Source organism: Anabrus simplex, chromosome 2 (genome assembly GCF_040414725.1).
Source record: "Anabrus simplex isolate iqAnaSimp1 chromosome 2, ASM4041472v1, whole genome shotgun sequence".
NCBI classification, from domain to species: domain Eukaryota; kingdom Metazoa; phylum Arthropoda; class Insecta; order Orthoptera; family Tettigoniidae; genus Anabrus; species Anabrus simplex.
In genome coordinates, this window is record NC_090266.1 from 291,727,313 (window position 1) to 291,751,624 (window position 24,312).

The 24,312-nt window shown below is 40.7% G+C and overlaps 1 protein-coding gene across 1 annotated transcript in view; it reads right to left on the reverse strand.

Annotated features, from left to right (window-relative positions):
* Window positions 1-263: 263 nt before the first annotated feature.
* The window catches only part of LOC136864069 (myrosinase 1), a 235,364-nt gene continuing 211,315 nt past the window's right edge, over window positions 264-24,312 (reverse strand). The window contains exons 9-11 of the mRNA XM_068225980.1: window positions 22,211-22,297; window positions 10,621-10,778; window positions 264-3,224 (exon numbers count right to left, since the gene is read on the reverse strand). Coding sequence (XP_068082081.1) covers window positions 2,957-3,224; window positions 10,621-10,778; window positions 22,211-22,297 — 513 coding nt within the window. The 3' untranslated portion in view covers window positions 264-2,956. The remainder of the gene's footprint in view (window positions 3,225-10,620; window positions 10,779-22,210; window positions 22,298-24,312) is intronic.

The window sequence follows — 24,312 nt, forward strand, 5'->3', positions numbered from 1 at the left end:
CTCGTGCAGTCTCTAGTCTAGACTAATTATCGAAGGGGGAAAATTCTATGAATTGTACATATTATTATTATTATTATTATTATTATTATTATTATTATTATTATTATTATTATTATTATTGAGTTGTGTTAGGATCATAGATGATCATGCTGGGAAGAAACTGAGGAAATGAAGTGAAACACAGGGCCTAGATCTTCGTTCATTCATTCAGAGATGTTTCCATCATATATACAAACAACATACATATGTATTTCTTTATTAAAAGTAACGTATGTAGGTACAAAACATTTACAGACTCTCTCCAAAACTGTCAGTGTTTAGGAAATGGTATTCAGGAAAATAATATTCGTCCATAGACAAGGCATATATTGAAGAATTATTTTAATTTATAAGATGCTCAAAGGGGGTGTAGAGCAAGACAGCTTCATGCAGTATGTGGGCAAATGTTTGGCTATTGCTGGGTTTGATTGTACTTAGCAGCCATAAAAATGGTACAACTTTCTCTTAGGAACAAGAAGCAGATAATTTATTCGAAATTTATCCCTGACGTTTCATGGCAAAATATATCTCTACCAAGGCCAGTAACAGCATGCAAAGATCTTGGTAATTCTTTTAAATATAATAACATGTTATTGCTGGTTTTCCTAAGTAACAAAACAAATTGCTCGCGCACGCTTGGTCATCACAAAGGGCCTTTCTTGTGATAAGTATGTATATTACAATATTCTTAATATAACCTGAGATTTACATTTCCTTGCTTGCAGCTCGACGTTGGTAAACCCCCTTCCACCTTCAGCTGAACGAGTTATCACCAAAGACTTCTAGATAGGCAGTAGTAGACTTGGCAGGTCAAGGAGCTAATCGATTGTTGCGCCACGGGTTTGCTTTGTTGCACAGAAGGAAAATAATAGACGCTGTCTAGAAAATAAAATACATGCTGCATGGACATACTGCTAGCCCCGTGATGTAGCGGTAGAGTGCCTGCCTTCGATTCCGGTCTCAGGGACCTGAGGGCTGGTTCAAGGCCAACTCAGCCTGCATGATTACACTTAAGGAGCAATCTGACGGTGAGATGGCAGCCCCAGTCTAGAAAGTCAAGAATGACAGCCGAGATGATTCGTTACGCTAACCACGCGTCACCTCATAATCTGCAGGCATTCAGAATGAGCAGCAGTCGTTTGGTAGGCCAAAGGCCCCTCGGGGCTGATAGTACGGGGGATTTTAATTATTGATTCGTGGAAATAGTATGGTAATCAAGTTCTACATTAGTCACTGTACTACTTAGGAAGGAAGACTAGAAAAATGAGGAGGTTTTCTATTCTGTTGAACCGAGGATCGGAACACAGCGTTGATGGCGGCCATTCCGAGCAAGGTTTCCGTTTGAGTTTTTTACCACTCATTCCTGAATAAATCGGTTATTTCATTTCCCGGATCCAAACAATTAATTGAAGATGGTCTTCCGTGGTTTTCTATTTTCACACTAGGTAAATGCCGGGGATGTACCTTAATTAAGGCTACGGACGCTTCCTTTCCACTCCTAGACCTTTCCTATCCCATCGTCACCATAAGACCTATCTGTGTGCGACGTAAAACAAATTACATTAAAAAAGCGCTTGTTCAGTTACAGTAGCAACACAAACCATTCTAACGGTTTCTCGTGCATATACACGCACAGAATTTATTGACGAAGTCATACATAGCTCTTAAGCAACACAACAACCATGTCAAGGAGCCATAGGAAACTATGGTTTTTGACTATTTGCTTTACGTCGCACCGACACAGATAGGTCTTATGACGACAATGGGACAGGAAAGGCCTAGGAGTGGGAAGGAAGCAATTAAGGTACAGCCCCAGTATTTGCCTGGCGTGAAAATGGGAAACCACGGAAAACCATATTCAGGGCTGCCGACAGTGAGGTTCGAACCCACCATCTCCCGGATGCAAGCTCACAGCTGCGCAATCCTAACTGCACGGCCAACTCGCCCGGTGGGGAAACTACTAGCAAAGTGTTTCACGTCTTCAGCCCTTAGCAAAAGAGACAAACCATTACTGTCTAATAATTACCTCTTGGCCGATGAATGACAAATGAGTACTCCCAGGTCTTGATATGTGAGTTATTTCTGTTGACCTTATGTGACTAACAACAAAACAGACATCGATAAGAAACCTGACATTTGAACATAAGTTCCATAAGTAAAGTTCGCATGAAGAACAAAATGATGAAGTTTTATGATCAATAACATTTTACAATACTGCAACCGTACAATACTATTCGACAAAATCACACAACTCTTGAAACACAGTTTATAGAGGAAGATGGAAACTGGGAAACTAGTTCAGTCATCTGTTGTTCAAAAAGTGACGACTCCTCACATTACCCTGGAAACGTGAGGGAATCATACGGTCAAACTGAGATGGCGTGAAGAATGGTCTCGTGGCTCGTGATAAACTTCCAGAATTAGGTGGGGAAGACCTTAGATACTAGCTAAGAGCATAGAGTTACATGTATTATCAGTATTAATAGAGGAAATGCACGTATTTTGTTAAATAATAAGTTCAAAAGAGCAGCTTGGCACTTTCCAACGTTCAGTGGTACACATTCCCTAGGGAGCCTAAGAAATACATTGTGAAGACTGAAATAGTACGTGATGATGAGGTGAAGTCTAACTGATTTAAAGAGTAAATGTTCCGTCTGTTTGAAAAACTTATTGGATGATCAGTGTAGTAGTATATGTCTTTAGATCAATAAAACTCTATATTAGGATAATTAGAGTAGCAACTCAAAGGGGCCCTGGTTGATGTGCTGTGATGTACTCGTAATATTAGGCACTATGTAGATAATCACTCGTGTAATATCGATTTCTTTGATGCTGAATGAGATGTTTATCGTTTTCTTCGCAGTGTGAAATATTAAACTTTGTTCCGTATGGTCTGATTTCAGACCAATAAATATCTTTACACAGAACTGTCTTGATGAACTGGAACGACGTCCCCAGCTGGAGAGCTCTTCATCATCCTTGCCGCTCCACCCTCTCCACTTAGAAGTAACTCCTTCGCTAAAGCCGCTTCTGGTTCGAAATTCGACTTGTCGTAGTCCAGCGAAGTCTTTTTCTTTTGCGTAGCGTAACTCACCACCATGCCCACGAACATTGTGACAACTATGGAGATGAAGGAATACCATAAAAATGATATCCGATACATCACAAAAGCGTCCTCCACGTCCCTGTAAACACAAGCAAGCAGGAGTTATTGCTTAGACACAGGTAATTTAGACACAGAGAATTTATAAAAGAAACAAACCGAAATACATAGATAGACAACGAGCTACTGTATTCCTGTTTTTATCTTCTACTGCTAAACTGAGAGAGGTACGCAAGGAGTAAATAGTACGATGGGGATGAATAGGGTGAAACTTCTTGTTTAAGGAAGCTGAGTTTCATATGTACTCTTACCAGCACAAGAAGCGAGTGGACCCTTGTGTATGGAAGAATCAGTGTCAAACTCTACACGTAGAGTTACCTAGGACATCAAAGATGTAATACCAGGACAGCAAAAGTAAGAAACCAGGATACTTTGTACTAAAAAAAAGTCAAATATGGAACATGTCACACTTGCTTATTACAAAGATGCTACATGTCGCTTACAATGATCAGACTTCCTACTTCTCTGATTCACTAGTCATTGCCAGGAGCTTGCTGTTTGTCAAAATATATGTGTAGAGATTATTACCGCGCAACTCATATCTTGAAATATTATACTGCAAGAAAATTATTTCTCGTATTGTGTCTAGAGAGAGGCGAATTCTCTCTTATGTCCACTGACTGAATTAGTGAAAACAAGTCAATCCTTCAATGCGTGCATTATGCCCAGGAATTAAAAAGAGAATTATGCAATTTTTCAAGAATTCAAAGCACGCCTCTCTAGTTGAACACTTAAATAATATCACCCACCGCCGAAGCGCCAAAAATGTTATTGCACGTTTCTGCTTTTAAATCATCACTAAATGTATTTAAATTGTACAAGTGAGCAAACACATATACAGATAGAACATTCTTCCAAAAAGGAAATTCTCTCCAAATTCGACCACTGGAAAGATGCACATGCCTTTAAGGAAACGGAATCCAAATTCCTACAATGGTGGGAGAAGGGGGTGAACACTATTTAACAGATACTGAGAAAGCAAACCTCTTTAGTAGGGAATTCAGAGATTCAGTAGATGATTGTCAGGAGTTGGAAACCGAAAGAGAAGATACAGAGGGAGAGACACAGAGGGAAACAAGAAGCTTCTCATTCACAAATGAAGATATTTTCAGAGAAATCCAACTGCTTCAGCAAGGAAAAGCAGCAGGGAGTGATCAGATTACTGGGGAGGTGATACAATGGGGTGGTATATAGTGCCTTATTTAAAATTTATCTTTGACTATGTCATAAATAATAGTGTAATACCAAAGGAATGGAAGGAATCTATAATAATATCAATTTATAAAGGAAAGGGAGATAAAAGGAAACCAGAGAACTACAGACCAATCAGCCTGACCAGTATAGTTTGTAAAATACTGGAGAGTTTAATAGCAAAGTACATCAGAGGGATATGTGATGATAAAAATTGGTTCATGAGGAGCCAGTATGGATTTAGAAAGAAATTTTCTTGTGAGGCACAACTGGTGGGATTTTAGCAGGACATATCAGATCAATTGGATTTAGGAGGACAGTTAGATTGCATAGCCATAGATCTTTCCAAAGCCTTTGATAGAGTGGAACATGGAATATTATTAAAGAAATTGGAGGGAATAGGATTGGACGTAAGGGTTACACGTTGGGTAAAAACATTTCTAAATTCAAGGGTTCAGAAAGTCAAAGTGGGAATTAACGTATCGCAGGAAGAGAAAGTTTGGAACGGAATTGCACAGGGTAGTATAATCGGTCCGTTACTTTTCTTAATATACGTAAATGATTTAGGGAACAATATAACATCAAAAATAAGATTGTATGCAGATGACATAATTGTTTATAGGGAAATAAATACCATTGAGGATTGTTCAGAATTACAAAGGGACCTTGAGAGTATCCAAGAATGGGTTGAAGAGAATAACATGAACGTTAATGGAGGCAAATCAACTGTTACAACATTTGCAAACAGGAGTTTTAAAACTGAATTTGAATATACTTTGGATGGGGTAGTTATCCCAAAAGATGGCAAGTGCAAATACTTAGGTGTAAGATTTGAAAGTAATTTGCACTGGAAGGGTCATGTGGATGACATTGTTGGGAAAGCATACAGATCGTTACATGTCATAATGAGGCTACTTAAAGGATGCAACAAAGAATTAAAAGAGAAAAGTTACTTAAGTATGGTTCGTCCATTATTGGAATATGCAAACAGTGTTTGGGATCTTCACCAAGAATACCTAATAAAAGAAATAGATAGTGTGCAGAGGAAAGCAGCAAGATTTGTAACAGAGGTTTTCAGGAGAAAGAGTAGTGTATCAGAAATGTTAAAGGAACTTGGGTGGGAAACTTTAAGTAAGAGAAGGGAGAAAACTAGACTTATAGGATTATATAGAGCCTATACAGGAGAAGAAGCATGGGGAGATATCCGTGAGAGGCTTCAGTTGGATAATAATTATATCGGCAGGACTGACCACAAATATAAAATTAGAAGGAATTTTAGCCGAAGCGATTGGGGTAAATTTTCATTCATTGGGAAGGGTATGAAGGAGTGGAACAGTTTACCAGGTGTAGTGTTTGATCCTTTTCCAAAATCTGTACAGATATTCAAAAAGAGAATAAACAGCAACAGAGAAAATAAATGAAATGTTAGAGGGCATTCGACCAGTGCAGGTTAATGTAAATAAAAATGTGTGTGAATAAATTAATTCCATCCCCTGGTCTAAGGAGTTTGGACAGCCAAAGTAGGGGACTGCCTGTAGGGGTGAAGTACAGTGGGGACTTCGAGGGCTCTGGGACCGCTACGGTAGCTGTGAAGGCCCTTCAGGAACTCTGAAAAGTGGTGGTAAAAGGGGCTCTGGTTAAGATGCAGCAGGTCGTTATGCTACTTAGGTTCCAGAATGGGTAAAGAAAAGAAAAAGTAAATAAATGCAATGTAAATTTTAATCTTATACCAGTTGTACAGTATCATTTGAAGTAATTCCACATACTGTATATCAGTTGACTATATTTGTAAGTAGTACAGGAGGTATTATAAGTAGAATTTTGTAAACAATGTAAATTTATTAAGGATGAGCTGTGTGTTTAATAGAAAAATTGTTAGCGTAAATTATATAATATTGTATTATAGGAAAATTTTATTCTCTTGTTAATTTAATATTTAGAGCTTGACAATAATGTATTTTAGTGTACCATTTGCCACCGAGATAGACACCTCATTTGCAAATAAAGATATTTTTTAAATTTTTTTTATTCAGTGCATGAAGTATACAATATATCCGATGTTTCGGTATATTCCTTACATTCTATACTTAAGCATTCATCCTCTACGTTTTGCAAGATTTCCTCGACTTTGAAGGGAATGCATAAAGTTCCCATCCCACTAAGAATATCAAGTACCTCATTAACTGAATTTCCCTTTCGTTCTATTGCTTCAATTTTACTATGATATATTGACATGAGCGAATGCAAAAGAATAGCATAGTATTCGCTGAGCTCATTATTGAAAAATTTCACTGAGAGTACTATTGGTGGCCTATTTTCGACGTAAATCGATCAGGAAACACACTTTAGATTTTTTCACAACCTACAGTTGCCAACTTCCACTACATCATCCTTGGTTAAAGAAAACCATCGGCCAACATTTCCAGAAATAACAAATGTATACAGCATATTGTCAGTTCTTGAGAAGGTAATTAAGTCTTAATCGGAAATCCCCTCGAACTTCTCCGGACGAACTTGGAAACCTAAACAATTCGGACGTACGGTAACCCTATTGTACATGTACGGTACCTCGTCCCGTGCTATAGTCTCTCGTAATAAAATATGTCTTGTCTTGTTTTCTAAGATGCATTTGCCAAAATTCGTTTGAACATTCGCAAGATTTCCTGTTGATCATGTAATCAATTTCAATTTTTCCATAACAAGATCGTGACTTTTAATAGGGACACTCTTTACTTAGTGGAGCTTGTTTAATGGGCTATAATCCCACTTCTCCGAAGAGTTACATCATGCATCTTTACAACCAGTCATCTGCGAGGAAACCGTGATCCACTACACTCATTCCCACTCTCATGTTTATCTCAACAACATATAAAAACCTCCATACTCTTAGAGTAGCATCTTATGCTCACGGTTACAGATCGAATTCGATTGGTGTATTCTGTTCCTTTTTTCTCACGATAGTTGCACAGCATACCACAAACACTGAAATTCTTATGACTCACAATCTCCATGGGTGAAATGAGGAATTAAACTCCGAAAGCTTTCCAAACTGATATTATATTATGTCCATGATGGTGTGAAGTATGCGAAGAAGGCCCTAGCAGCAACGAAACTTACACAAAATAGCACCAGATGAGGAACTTTCAAAATCCAACCTGTTTAGAATGGTTGTAAGATGCATAAAGAAAAAACCTTACTACACTAAAAGTCAACTCAAGAGCTGAGGAAAAGTATCCTTCCGCATGTAAGCTCGTCCCCTGTTCCCGCTTCCCGTTTCGGTTCTCCTTGTCTGCCACAACCAGCTTATTATTAACGTCGTACGTCTATCTGACAAGTACTTCATTCTCAAATAGTGTAGCATCGAAAGTAATCACTTCCTTTCACATAGTTGCACTTTGATTACGTACCATACCTATTTATTCCTTTATTGACCATGTAAAAAACATACAGATTAGGCTTACTGACGAATACAAAGGCAAGAGAAGCAAGGTTTATTTTCATTTCACAATGCAATTTTGGTGAGCTAGACACATGGGGACAACGAAAAGTATGACGACATAAGTATACGATTCCTCTCTCGTGCAACGACTGTCAGAGGCAGTTTCTCATAGTTCAACAAGTTGAAAACCCACCTATGAGTGGGATTGCAAAATACAGTGTTTCCATAAATGTTGTAAATATTGTAGTCTCTTCATTCGACAGGTAAAAACGAACTCATGATTCCCTCATGCCTACATTTCTGCATATGGAGGGCAGTTATGAAAATAAAATAGACTACAAATTATTATTATTATTATTATTATTATTAGTATTATTATTATTATTATTATTATTATTATTATTATTATTATTCTTTTTTCTAGGGGCTTTACGTCGCACCGACACAGATAGGTCTTATGACGACGATGGGATAGGAAAGGCCTAGGAGTTGGAAGGAAGCGGCCGTGGCCTTAATTAAGGTACAGCCCCAGCATTTGCCTGGTGTGAAAATGGGAAAACACGGAAAACCATTTTCAGGGCTACCGATAGTGGGATTCGAACCTACTATCTCCCGGATGCAAGCTCACAGCCGCGCGCCTCTACGCGCACGCCCAACTCGCCCGGTATTTATTATTATTATTATTATTATTATTATTATTATTATTATTATTATTATTATTTCGAGTTCGCTAAGGATCCTATACCCATATCGTGTTAAAGCCCTTCCTGTTTTACTTACGGCGAGTGCATAGTTCGAACTGAGCTGACACATAGGCCTACTGACGAACAGTCAAACGAAAGAGAACTTTTTCTGTCACATAAATCCTGGCATGCAGCTTACTTGAATTACAGTTTGTTTCACTTCCCTTATAGCCTTAATTGCTTGTTTACATCATTCAGACACTTTCTTAAAACAAGATTTTCAGCGACTTTAGGGAGACGTATCGTCAGAAACCCTCAGGACATACTGTATATAAAACCACAAGCCAGTATATACGATATGGTACCTCAAGAAACCATACGTATTCCTTTAAATTCCGCGCGAGCCGTGTAAACACTGTAGGCCTACGTAGAAACGCCGGCCATCTGAGCGGTTTCTTTCACCACTTCTTCCACAGTCCACAGCGGATTCTCGTCTGGTAGGCTACTGTAAACGTTCATAACAATTTGTTTAGACTTCCTACTTAATCCCTCCCCCACTTTTATTAGCTTTAAAGTATTTCACTTGTGACTCAAGCGTCACAGCATCACCCACGTGTTGCTCACGGATGGCAGCCATTACGAATATTGAACATGCTATTACAGCCAGTACTGCCAGCAGTTTTCTTGGATCCATCTTCAACGCCGTAAACATTACGCGAACTAAACAGCAATGGAATTAATTCAAACAAAGCTTAAAAGTACACAATGCAATAAGATATCAAACTCATGTTAAACAATAATTTATGTTGCTACATACACCACCGAGAACAATAACTATTCACAGCCATCTACGTATGAAATATAAGAGTTGGTAACGAACCCAAATAACATACAACTTGTGAAATATTTTCCATATTTTTACAGCGCAAAAGTATTTATTTGGTCAAGTCAGAACACCAGAATATCCAAACAAACTGAGGGAAGCTCCTGACTGCAACAACAAGCAACAAACATAGGAACTATTCACTGCTGCGGAAGCCTCTTCACTGACCAGAAGTCTGGCTAACATCAAAGGGACCGCTTAGGTCTTGAGTTGACTCTCAGTATAGTTTCAGTTGTACAAGAACGTAAAATTTCAGGTGATTTGTTGAAGAAAATTATTGACGGAATTATTTACGTTCCACTCTATAAAATGAATGAAAGTTTGAAACATAATTTTGTAACATTCTTTAATAATTTTGTATGTGTTCATTGAAATACATTGCCGGGCTGAGTGGCTCAGACGGTTGAAGCGCTGGCCTTCTGACCCCAACTTGGCAGATTCGATCCTGGATCAGCCCGGTGGTATTTGGACCCGTGTCGGTAGATTGACTGTCACGCAAAATGAACTCCGTCGTCCGCAAAAACTGTAAAAGTAGTTAGTGGGACGTAAAAGATCATTAAAAAAGAACAGTTTGTAACCATCTGAGTGTATATTCAAATGAAAGGGATCTGTGCCATTTTTATGTTAAAGATACTATTTCAAGGAGAGCATGTGGTATAGTGAAGCTTCTCCAGATGATTAACAGTTAAGGGATGTTGTTCACTGGAAGATGAATATGATCAATATACGGGGTGGTCCGCCGCCCCTTGAGATCTAGTTTTATGCAAACCCTTAGCCGGGGTAATATAACGAGATATGTGGTTACGGGCTAGAAAACAGCAGGAATCATGAGCGCCATTATTCATTCATTGTGGGTACCCTGAATGAATCCGTAAAACGAACACAGAACACGTACCTTACAATACAGGAAGTGTACACATTGACCAGAATCAGGCATTGTGCTCCTTACATGACAAGCCTCGAAATATGTCCCTTGGCAAGGGTGCGGTCGAAGGTAAGATAGTGGACTGTGTTCGAGGATATGGAGGTTCGAATCCCATGCAAGCACAGTACTTTTTTGCACCGCCACTTGCTTGGGATGTGGCAAGTTTGCATACTTAATAGTTTCCAGAGATTGATTTGTTTATTTGGCCATGTTACCAAGATACGAGTCAGTTGCAGTCAGAAACCATTTGCGTGTGTTCAAATGGAAGATATATATAAAATATGATTGTTAACCAACCTTTCTGTTCCGAGCGGCAATGAGGTGTTTGCTGGACAGTTGTTCGTGTGGAGTGGTAGAATTGTAAATATTCTCTGGTGATCCTCAGCTGCCACTTGGGCACCAATAGTGATCCAGCCAACGACACAGACTCCAGCAAGAAGTCCACTGAAAGCACCCTGCAATAAAAGCCAAATGATCTTAGTGACTTGTTGTAGAGGTACATAATCTGAAATAAACTGAAGGGCTGAACACATGATAATTTGTGAAACTCTTGCTTTCAGATCATCGGCTCAAAAAATAAAAGCTTACAGCAGGGCGTCCAGTAGACGTGTATAGAAGAAAAGCAATCGCGTATGGCCGTCTCCACCCAACCAGCACCAGTTTTGTTCCACGGAACTTGCTGGTACGCTTTCATAAGCACACTTATCATGCAGTGTGATAAGTCTGTTACGATGCACTGTACATGTATACTTAACGATTAACCTACGTCACCTCTTTGGAATGTGCATAGGTAATTTGTAGAAAAATATCTGGCGATCAAGTGTCATGTGGAGAATCATTTAGAGAGATCACTTTACGGTGTCAGTAATCAACTGGGGCCGATGACCTAGATGTTAGGCCCCTTAAAACAACAAGCATCAGTAATCAACTGCGGTCGCAGAATGTTACACAACATATAGATATACTACAATAAAGCTTATTATTGTTATTTATATATTTTACCATATGTTTTCATGAGACTTGTTGGTCGGTTGTAAAGTTAGAATAAGTATCTCGCGAGATCACGATTGAACTATCACTATTAATAAATAATTATACAGTTATCTGGGAGTCGAAACGATGCCACGGTGAGACTTGCGATAACCGAATACGGTTCTAGACTAACTCTAACTTCACTTAATTTCTCGACCGATTCACTGCACAGATGACCCTTTAGGTGGTGAAAACAAATGGGACTACAGTTTTGTGAAAAATGTTTGTTTTCGGTTTTTTCATGCCGATCATGTTTCAGATATACGTAAGAGATAGAGAAAAGAAAATTTGAGCCATTTTTCTAACGAATTCAAACAACCGATTTACTTTTTAAACACCATGTGCAGTTTGTAGTCTCCGGTTTTGCTAGGACGGTAGAGCACTGGCCTTCTGAGCCCAGCTTGGCAGGTGCGATCCTGGCTCAGTCCGGTGGTATTTGGAGTTACTCAAATACGTCAGCTTAATGTCCGTAGATTTACTAGCACGTTTAAAGAGCTCCTGCGGGACGAAATTCCGGCACCTCGGCGTCTCCAAAAAATGTGAAAGCACTTAGTGGGACGTAAAAGCAATATTTCAGCGTCCAGCTAGACTTCGTCCCGAATACCTGTCACGCTTATGTTTCTTTCTGAATAGTTCATGGTGGTCACTAAAACAAATTATTTCATCATTTTGAATTTTCCTTTGAGTAACCACATTTTTGTAAAAACCTCGACTGAATCAGCCGATTATCATAAGACTAAACCCCCTCTCTGAAGTACGAAATAAAGTTAGCAAAGAGCACCTTAAACGCGAGGAAAACTTAACAGCCCATATTTCTCACCAAATTAAAAAAACATTTACTGTTTTCCAGTAAAAATGTTCTTTCTTCCTTACTTAATCAGTTTACCCTCCCGGGTTGGTTTTCCCCTCGGACTTAGCGAGGGATGCAACCTTTATAGCCTCAAGGGCAGTGTCCTGGAGCTTGAAGACTTTTGGTCGGGGATACAACTGGAGAGGATGAACAGTACCTCGTCCAGGCAGCCTCACTTGCTATTATACCTATTCTCAAGAAATCAGGTGCTGAAAAGTGTGGAAAACTACCGCTTTATTAGTTCAGTGTCTCACGCTTGTGAAATTTTGACACGTATTATTTACAGAAGAATGAAAAGGCAAGTTGTAGCTAAGTTGGGAGAAAATCAGTTTGGCTTCAGAAGAAATATAGGGACACGCGAAGTAATACTGACTTTACGTCTGATCCTAGAGGATCGAATTAAGAAGAACAAGCCCACGTACATGGCATTCATAGATCTATAAAAGGCGTTCGATAATGTTGACTGGACCAAGCTGTTTTAAATTCTGAAGGTGATTGGGATCAGAGACAGAAAAATAATAATTATATACAATATGAACAAAAATCAACCTGCAGTAATAAGAAACGAGGGCTGTGAAGAAAAGAAGCAGCAATCAAGAAAGGAGTGAAAACTACCGCACTATTAGTTCAGTAGCGCATGCTTGCAAAATTTGAACACGTATTACTTAGAGAAGAAGGGAAAGACAAGTGGAAGCTGAGTTGGACACAGCCTCGGAGGAGTCTTCTTCTTAATCTGTTTACCCTCTAGGGTCGATTTTTCCTCTGACTCAGCGAGGGATCTCACCTCTACCGCCTCAAGGGCAGTGTCCTGGAACGCGAGACTTTGGGCCGGGGACACAGCTGGAGAGGAGGACCAGTACCTCGCCGAAGCGGCCTCACGTGCGATGGTGAATAGGAGCCTTGTGAAGGGATGGGATAATTGGAAGGGACAGGCAAGGAAGACGGAAGGAAGCGGACGTGGCCTTAAGTAAGGTACCATCCCGGCATTTGCCTGGAGGAGAAGTGGGAAACAACGGAAAATCACTTCGAGGATGGCTGAGGTGGAAATCGAACCCACCTCTACTCAGTTGACATCCCGAGGCTGAGTGGACCCTGTTCCAGCCCTCGTACCACTTCTCAAATTTCGTGGCAGAGCCGGGAATCGAGCCCAGGCTTCCGGGGGTGGCAGGTAATCACGCTAGCCACTACATCACAGAGGTGCACCCCCGGTGGGGTACTAGATGAAAATAAATAAACCTAAAACGAACGTAATGGGGTGCAGTCGAACGAAGTCTGATGATGCAGAAAACAAACATCCATCTTCATTATATACTCTTATGCCTTCCAGCGTTCAGTCTGCAAGCATCTGTGAATTTATTAAACGCTGCCGTAATCCTCTATTTGTAAATAGTCCTGTGGCAGCGTTTAGTTCTATACCTCTAATCTTTAAATCATTAGAAATTGAATCTAACCATCGTCGTCTTGGTCTCTCTCTACTTCTCTTACCCTCCATGACCGAGTGCATTATTCTCATAAGTAACCTATCCTCCTCCATTCGACTCACATGAGCTCACCACTGAAGCCGGTTTATGCGCACAGCTTCATCGTTTGAGTTCATTCCAAATTTAGTCTTCATTGCCTCATTCCGAGTACTCCCATTGTTCGTACCTGCTTGTACCAGCAATCATTCTCGCTACTTTCATGTCTGTTACTTGTAACGTATGAACATGAAATCCTGAGTTCACCCAGCTATCACTCCCGTAGGCTAAAGCAAAGCTGGTCTGAAGACAGATGGGTGTAAAGATAATTTCGTCCGGTAACTGACTTAATTTTTTTTACAAGTTGCTTTACGTACGTCGCGCCGACACAGATAGGTTTTATGGCGACGATCGGATACGAAAGGGCTAGGAATAGGAAGAAAGCAGTCATGTCCTCAATTAAGGTAAATAACATTTACCTGATATGAAAATGGGAAACCACGAGAAACCAGCTTCAATGCTACCAACATTGGGGTTCGAAATCACTATCTCCCGAATACTGGATACTGGCCGAATTGAAGTGACCGTTGATCGCAACTGCAAACTCACTGCATCAGCTTTGCTGCATCTTGATTCAGTATCACAATGAAATGAAATTAAATGTCGTATGGCTTTCAGTGCCGGGATATCCCAGGACGGGTTCGGCTCGCCAGATGCAGGTCTTTCTATTTGACTCCCATAGGCGACCTGCGCGTCGTGATGAGGATGAAATGATGATGAAGACGACACATACACCCAGCCCCCGTGCCATTGGAATTAACCAATTAAGGTTAAAATCCCCGACCCGGCCGGGAATCGAACCCGGCACCCTCGGAACCGATGGCCAGTACGCTAACCGCTCAGCCAACGAGTCGGACAGTATCACAATACTACCAACCTGGAAGAATACACATCTTAAATACTTGAACATATCTACCTGTTCCAGCTTTGTATTCCTAACCTGACATTCTTGCTTGCTTGATGATGATGCTTATTGTTTTAAGGGGCCTAACATCGCAGGTCATCGGCCCCAAACCTGACATTCAGTTCTTTTAGGTTTCTTACCTATTGACATCACTTTAATCTTGGAAAGGCTAATTTTCTTATCAGACTCATTGTACGTATTTTCAAATACCAGGACTTTAGAACGCAGGTTTTCAGCACAATCTGCCATTAAGACCAAACTGCTTACCATATTTCCACCTAACTGAATCTCTCCCTGCCGCCTTATAATTTTCAGTAGATGATCCATGTAAACTATGAACAACAAAGGTGAAATAATACAGCATTTTCTAGCCCCTGTAAATAACTTGAACCAAGAACTTATTCTATCATCAATTCTCACCGCAGCTCAATTGTTAACATAAATGCTTTTGATATATTTTAATAATATGCACTTAATCCCATAGTCTCATAGGAAATATTAGATAAGGGAATGAAGTCATATTGTTACTTGGGTAGCATAATAACTAATGATGGCAGAAGTAAGGAGGTCATAAAATGAAGACTAGCACAAAGAAGGAAGGTCTTCCTTAAGAAAAGAAATTGGCTTCCTTCGAACATTGATATAGGAATTAGAATTATTTTTGCTTTCTTCTGGAGCATGGCATTATATGGAAGTAAAACATAGTCGACACTAGCTCAGAAAGAACGAGAATAGAAGCATTTGAAATGTAGTGTTACAGAAGGATGTTGAAGGTGAGATGGGTAGATCGAATCACGAATGAAGGGTGACTGAATCGAACTGGTAGAAAGATTTGGCGAAATTTGACCAGAGGAAGAGAGTTCAGTTTATTCTTGAGGGAAGTGTAGGCGGTAAGAACGTCAAGGGTAGCGTGATAAACAGATTAGTAGGATGTAGTAGTTACGTAGAAATGAAAAGTTTAGCTCAGGATAAAGGTGGCATGGAGAGCTACATCAAACCACTCTATGGACTGATGACCCAAACAACAACAACAACAGCAACCACAACCTTGTTCACAAGGTCATCATACTTCGGTTTACTCACGCAAACTCTATTTGTACTGCAAGAGTGTCCGCCTCCATGGGTCACAGGGCCTTTGGTCACAGGGGTCCCAGATTCGGCAGAGTCGGGAATCTTAACCTGAATTGGTTAATTTCGCGGGCACTGGGGCTGGGTGTATGTGTCGTCTTCATCATCATTTCATCTTCATTACGACGCGCAGGTCGCCTACGGGCCTACGGGCGTCCAATCAAAAGATCTGCACCTGGCGAGCCGAACTTGTCCTCGGACACTCCCAGCACTAAAAGCCATAGGCCATTTTATTTCATTACTGCAAGAGTCATGATCATGTCTAAGTATTCCATTGAACTGTTCATAATCTCACCGTGTTGTAAACACAGAAACAGACAGAAAAGTCTGAAACAACTAACAATGACACTGCGTGAAGTTGGTAGTTACGAAATTCGTGGAATGAGACGGGTTTGACACGTTATGCTTTTGAAAATCGAGCAGGGAGGGAGAACGTAACAATATTCACCCTTCACTGAAGTGTGTTAGTGAAGGTCGACGTTCACTAGGAAATGCTGATTGGGCCTACAGTACATGATAAATATTCAACTTTCACTACTCGTCCCAGTGACTGTCAACTGTCACTAGTCAGTGAATTTCAAGATTCACTGTGACATATACACCATTTAATTTAATTTAGAAACGAGCTAGTAGATTTTCGTGTCCACTAATATCGTAGTTACGACCTTCAGTATGACGTGGAATTCGAACCACAGGGATGTGACTTTCATTTCCAAAATCTCACTTGCTTTGATTAGGAATCGAAGAGCTGCCATCTTAGCAAAAAACCAGTGGCGATGTAAATCGGCTATCATGTTCTGAGAATTATTACGAGCAAATGATGAATAAACTGCAGAAGGAAAGAAGCAGATAATATTAGCAATAAATAAACTAAAGTATGAACATTGTAATTACAAAGAGACAGTCTAGCATGTGTGAATGTGTTCGAAACTCTATGTGAACATGCATGGTGCAGAAAAGGCATGGCTGCCAGTATCCTTCACTTTCATATAATGTTATTAGTTTTACGTTCCAGGTTCACTGACTACTTCTATGGCTTTCAGGGACCGATGTGCTGAAATTTTGTCCCACAGGTGTTCTTTTGCTAGTAGGCTAAATCTACTGCCTAGGCTGACGTGTTTGAGCACCTTCAAATACCACCAGAATAAGCCACTTCGAAACCAACAACTACAGTTCACAAGCCTAGGATTCTACCATCAGGTCTACTCAGACGGGGGTTTCTCCTTCATGTGCTTGTCGTAATTCCACATGATTAGAACGCGCTGGAGTTACTCCATCTGGAGTGAACAATAATAATTGCACTAACTAATTTTACGGTTTTTAGAGATGCAAGGTGCTGGGATTTTGTCCTGCAAGTGTTATTTTACGTGCCAAGTAAATCTATCGACAAGGCGTTAGCATATTTGAGCACCTTCAAACACAACCAGACCAGTGGCGTATACTGGGATGAACACGTGGGCTACCACAAGACTTAGGTTATCGTTATCCCTTTCCGATAGTTGGTTTAGTGAAAGTCAAGCCTTAAGTGTTTTGAGCTGCAGCTAATAGCTAACGGAGTTGCCTGCTGTGTTGTCAAGGCTGTTTCACATGCTACAGCCCTGGCCTCTTCTACCGTCAATAATCAACACCTAATCAGTGGAGATGATAGCCTAAGGTTTAGCAAGTTAAAGTCTGGCTTTGTGGCTAAATGGATAGAATGCTTTCCTTTGGTCTGATACCCCCGGTTCAATTCTCATAATCAACTCCCTTGTACTCTTGATTCCCCTGGCTTGGGGACTCTGCTTTTATGACGTCTTCACAATTAATTTCATCCTCATTAGTTCACCATTAAGTCTATACAGATGTCATGCACCATTATTATTATTATTATTATTATTATTATTATTATTATTATTATTATTATTATTATTCCTCCGATTGTCCCACATTGTGGGGTCGCAGGTGCGAACCGTGTCGCACGTGTAGACTTGACCATATTTTACGGTCGGATGCCCTTCCTGACGCCAACCCTATATGAAGGGATGTACTTACTATTGCGTGCTTCTGTTGTGGTTGATAGTGTAGTGTGCTGTCTGCATATGGAGAGGAAAGTATTGGGACAAACACAAACACCTAGTCCCCGGTCCAGAATAATTAATCAGACCTGATTAAAATCCCCGACCCGGCCGGGAGCCGAACACGGGACCATCTGAACCGAAGGCCTCAACGCTGACCATTCAACCAATTAGTCGGACATTATTATTATTATTATTATTATTATTATTATTATTATTATTATTATTATTAAATTAGTATTTTGAATTTTACAGCATTACCAGCGGTCGTAACTATCGTTTACTGGTTTACTAGCTTCCTCGAGAGATCAGTATAGGTGTCCGACCCATGATCACGGGTTCTATTCTAACTAACAAAAGAGAACACTAAACCTGAAAGATTGTATTTCATATTAGAAGAACCACCAATAGAAAGAGAACTATATTACTTCTATAACAGCAGCCCAGCAGTGTCTTCCCACGAAGTTGTAGTAAACGGGAGTGAAATGCCAGCACTCTGTTATCTATACAATACATACAGAAGTATGTGGTGAGGAAGTATACACGATGAATAACACATGGTTGTTCGTTAGCAGTGGCGATCTGACGGACCGAAACGAAGCCTAGCAGAGCAGCAGCACGACGCGCGAGGTGCGGCGAGGGGAAAGGGACACACCGCTTGGACTGCAATATCAGTCTCCGATGCCTTGCTCTCAGAAACACGTGTGACGTATTTTCTCATTGCTTTCAAGTATTTTAAATGGAACTATTTGTCAGATGCTTACATTATAATGTGCTTTAGATATCCATCGTTCTCATTTCAGGTTCGGGCTTCACCGACAGCCTCGGTAGCCCTCAGTATACGCCACTGAACCAGACTGAACCGTGATCTTAGCGGGACAAGAACACTTGACATGTCCATTACCAACATTACCATTAGAAAGGCAGTTTTGCATAATTTGATGGTAGAATGAATGGGACTTGAATTGTGTCTTGCAACTGGGAATGCTGGTATTTTGATATCTTTGTGTGTTTGTACATTTTTACAATTTGATTTACGTCGTACAGACACAGACAGGTCTTCAGGGCTGTCAATAGTGCGGTTCGAACCCGCAATATCCCGAATGCAAGCTGACAACTACGTGACCCAAACCACGCAGCCACTCCCTTGGTTAATGCTCTGAAATGAAGTTCGAACACCTTTTGTATGTCATGCACGATGTGATGCCCTTGTGCGGTTGGTGGAGGTTTCTTAACAAAATATAGACAGCATGCCCATCACCATAGCCGAAGAGTTGTCGAACTGTAAGGCCTCACAGAAACCAAACAATGAAATGGGGTCAGTTTGCCATCCTGCACTACATATTACTTTTAGTGATACTTCTTTGTTCGGGGGTGAGGAGTAAGGAGGGAGCTAGCCCGTTTCCGGTACTACTGCCAACTGAATGGAAATGAAATCTGAATTGAATCGATAGTGTGGTCGATCGATAGGAATTTTCTAAACCTTTGTGATCTTAAGCCAACAACTGTCACACACACATTATATAACATTATATAACATTTCTCGATGCCAATCTTCTTCCTAGCATGAATTCTATATTTTGGCTTTGCTGTGTAAACAGCAACAGTACTAGTACGTAAAGTGTTCGCCAGATGTCTCACGGCGATTCATAGTTCGTGTTCAAAGGAATCAATAAGAATCTCGAAGATTGCCGAAGTCTACCGATTCAGCACTAGGGAGTCCAGGTATCACTAAAAGTTTCGCGAGTAATACTAAGCATTGTCGGCGTTGTTTTGAATCATATTGTCATAATTATGGCTGTGTTCCTTAGGGCTGATGCTTGTGGGTATGTCTGCATATGTTCCTGGTAAGTGGTTGACAGGTTATTGTTCTGTTTGAATTTTCTTACTATTATTCTACCACTTTTACCCACATCCTCGTGGGGTTGCGAGTGTGAATTGTGTCACACATATGCGGATTTATCCTTTTATATACGGCCGGATGCCCTTCTGGACGTCAACCCTATGTGGTCAGTTTGCTATCCCGCACAACATACTAAGCATTTTCGGTATTGTTTCACTACTCTATGTATTCACTATTGCTTGGGTGATGTATTGTGTGAATATGAATAGGAATATGTTGGGAGAAACACAAACACCCAGTCTCCGAGCCAGAAGTATAAACCAGGTGCAATTAAAATCACCTACCCGACCGTGAATCGAACCCGTGACCCTTTGATCCGAATGGCTCAACGTGTACCATTCAGCCAATGAGCGAGCTCTGTGTTGTATTGTATGCTGTGTACATCGTCCTGAAATTTCGATCGGTTTGACCAATACAGTAGGCTATCTAATGCTTGCATAACTAGCGTCATGACCCCGTCTGTTTAAAACGACATTCAGTTGGTCACAATCAGTCTGAATCAGCTGCCTGTTCATCCCCAACTGAGTGAAAGAGTGCAATTAATTCATCTTTGAGTCATTTATTCTAATATCTCATGAAAAATTCTGCGTGGCATGCTGGGAAAACAAAGGTAAGATATTTTTGTTCATGCTACCTCCCAGAACAACAAATCATATCAAGAAAGTCTGCATATAATTCGAAAGCCAAATGTTAAACTGAAGTTAAAATAGAATTAAAGCATAATATAGGAAACCCTTATAACTCTTGGCATTTCACATGATGTTTCACAAGCAAATAGTTTGTTCGTAATGAGAGGAATGGTAATTGACTTGAATACCAAAGTTTCAAATGAATCTCGTATGTTTTGATGTATTTACTAATAACGCCATTCAGTTAGAAAGAAAACTACTGTCACATTTGCAAAACTAGTGCACGCAAGCATAACAACATAGCTCTCTCATGTAATTGCAATTAATTTGCATAGAATCGCTATTGATCAACACTCAAAGGCTCGACAGGAACAAAACCGCACTAAGATCAACTCTGTCGTGGATGGTGATGCTCGTGAGAACCACTTACGTACTAAAACAGTGCTATGAAGTGTATAACGCAGAGGTGAATGTATATACCGCCACAATCTATCCCAGTACATCTGGACACGTTTATAAGGGTCATCTCACGTTAACGAAAGCATGCATTTTGGAACTTAGGTTAGGTAGTTGCTCTATGGTCCACTATCCTATAACGGGTTAATGTTTGTAATTAATCTTAAAGAGCTGCAACTGTGTCAAAGTAAACAGAAACTTAAACATTTTGTGAGTAAATAGGACGTTAAATTCAGTTATTTAGGTGTAGGTACAATTTGGTCATTTGATTATTACATACAATTTTCTGAGGACATTAGAAAGTAAGATACCGAAATCGGTACACAGAAAGCTAAGTTGATACTACCAATGAGTTTCCGACACCAGGTAGCGCTTATCCTCCCACGACTACGTCACGTGAGTATCGTATATAAACGGAAGCAACAAGAGTCCATCAGTTCAGCAAACCAAGCATATAGCATAAGTAACTTTGTGACATTTTTCTTCAAATATCTCTCATCTACAGTTGCGCTCAAGATAATTAACGCTCCGTGACGGCTGAAGTAGTCTTTCTTGTAGGATCCTTAATTCCTTTCTCCTGAACATTGAACTCTTCCTCCTCTTCCATAAGTAGTTAAGTTAAATCTAGGCATTAACTTGACATTCATTTGCTTTGTTCTGATATTGTCACTATTCACAATTTTCTTATATATAGTGTAGGGGTAGCGTGCCTGCCTCTTACCCGGAAGCCCCACGGTTCAATTCCCGGCCAAGTCAGTGCTTTATACCTGGATCTGAGGGCTAGTTCGAGAGCCATTCAACCTACGTGATTACAATTGAGGAGCTATCTGACGGTGAGATGGCATCTCCGGTCTAGAAAGCCAAGAATAACGGCCGTGAGGATTCATCGTGCTGACCATACGACACCTCGTGATCTGCAGGCCTTCAGGATGAGCACCGATCGCTTGGTAGGCTAAGGCCTATCGGGGCTGTTGCGTCATGGGGTTTTACTAATGATGTAAACTGATGTCGCTTATGTATCCCAATTTAATGAGCACTTGATCATGGGAGCCCATCTTTTGAAAGATCGGGTGAGTTGGCCGTGCGGTTAGGAGCGCGCAGCTGTGAGCTCGCATCCGGGGGATAGTGGGTTCGAACCCCACTGTGGGCAGCCCTGAAGAGGGTTTTCCGTTGTTTCCCATTTTCACACCAGGCAAATGCTGGGGCTGTACCTTAATTAAAGCCACGGCCGCTTCCTTCACATTCCTAGGCCTTTCCTGCCCCATCGTCGCCATAAGACGTATCTGTGTCGGTGCGACGTAAAGCAACTAGCAAAACGAAAATTTTTTTGAAAGAATACTCCGGTAAATTCTAACTGAAAACACCCGTGAAAACATATCCATATATAAATATAGTTTCACGTAGTTATACTTACCGCTGCGTTAGCCCATGGGACGAATATCCCCAGGATAAAGACACCAAATAAGGATCCTGAGAAGAAACTGGATACAGCTATGGCAACCTGCAAGGATAAATGTGTCATATTGTACGTATTCATTAACAAAAGATTACATACATAGGCCTACTGTACATACATACCCATCGGTGATTAACAAAATACTGGAACTTCTAAACGAACATGATTAATATGACGTTGAAATATACAGCTACGATTCGTCGTGGAACGAATGCATACAACTCGTCAATTGTTTCAAGAAGAATTGTGTACGATTCGTTGTGGCGTACAGCACACATTCCCTAAAACGATGATGGGGGATTCTGTGCTCTGCTCTGAAAAGGACCACGGATGTTCTTTAATGTTCAAGTCGGGTGATTGATCAGGTCAGTGGAGTTGTTGAAGTTTATCCACATATTTGCGTCAAATCACGCCTGAAGAGAGCTAGTAGTGAGTATGAATTACGGCATATTCATCTTGAAGACGGAACAACAACTGAACTATAGAATGCACTTTGTCACCTAAAATGTCCACATAATCTTTGACCGTAATGCGTATTTAGGAACAAGAATATAAAAATACCAGGAATACCAAAAAATTGCGGCCCACTTCATCACAGAGTCACCTCGATGTTTAAGGGTAGGAAGTACGCAGTCTGACGCATCGGGTTCTTTGGGCGCCCACCATGCAAAAAACCATCTTGTTGTTGGAAGGTGAAGGATGACTCATTGGAGCAAAGTACACTCCTCCAATCATCTTTGGTACTCGTTACATGATCTTGGCACAGATTGTGTCTTGATGACACGTTCTTTGCGTGCCACACCGCCGCGGGTTTCAGCTTGTGTAGCTCGCGTCGCGTCAAACTGTGATTGCAGAATCCGATTGTTCTGACGTCACTTATTTCGCGTTAACTCTATGGTTCTTTGAGACTCAGTATTTGAAGATCCCGATCACAGGATTTGTTTTCACCCACTCTTACTCTTCGATGCCTTTGCTGACGAGTCGTAGTGTTTACAGCGCACTACGTCTTCTAGTGTGGGCTAGAACAAATTAGTTACTTTCATTGACCTCTCTGACTTATCCTTGGCCTTTACAATATCAATGTCACTGAGGTATGAGCGATGCTAGTCATGCAGCCTTTTTGCAGAAAGTCACTGGTTTAAACGGTGTGAAAATGTTGCTCGTAGTGTTGGTACGTGCATTTCAGTGAGCTTATCAGACTGATACGTAATACCAACTTCTGGCTTGGTGAGGAAAGCAATGGGAAACTACCTTGCTCCTCATTTTCCTCGTACACCTTTTCAGTAATGCCCAGGCCATCTATAACAGCTGAGCTGTTGAGGCTGCAACCAAACTTCGGGCTAAGTACGCAACATACATTGATTCTACTTTTATTCTTGACCTCACTTCACTGAATTCTGTGATCTGATACGTTGTTTAAAATTTGTTTTATTAGGGTTGTTCTAGTGACAACACTTAAGGGTGTGAGGTTACAGTAAACGTTCTTGTTTCAGGAGGCTGCCGTCATCTATGGACTGGGGGTGGAATAATTGGACAGATGTTCTTAGAGCTACGGTCATTATCATCGGAAAAGTCCGTAACTGCCTAACGGACAACAATAATAATAATAATAATAATAATAATAATAATAATAATAATAATAATAATAATAATAATAATAATAATAATAATAATAATAATAAATCGTGTCCGCCTCCGTGGTGTAGTGGTTAGTGTGATTAGCTGCCACCCCCGGAGGCCCGAGTTCGATTCCCGGCTCTGCCACGAAATTTCAAAAGTGGTACGAGGGCTGAAACAGGGTCCACTCAGCCTCGGGAGGTCAAATGAGTAGAGGTGGTTTCGATTCCCCCCTTAGCCACCCTCGAAGTGGTTTTCCGTGGTTTCCCACTCCTCCTCCAGGCAAATGCCGGGAGGGTACCTAACTGAAGGCCACGGCCGCTTTCTTCCCTCTTCCTTGTCTATCCTTTCGAATCTTCCCACCAAGGCCCCTGTTCAGCATAGCAGGTGAGGCAGCCTGGGCGAGGTACTGGTCATCCTCCCCAGTTGTACCCCCCGACCCA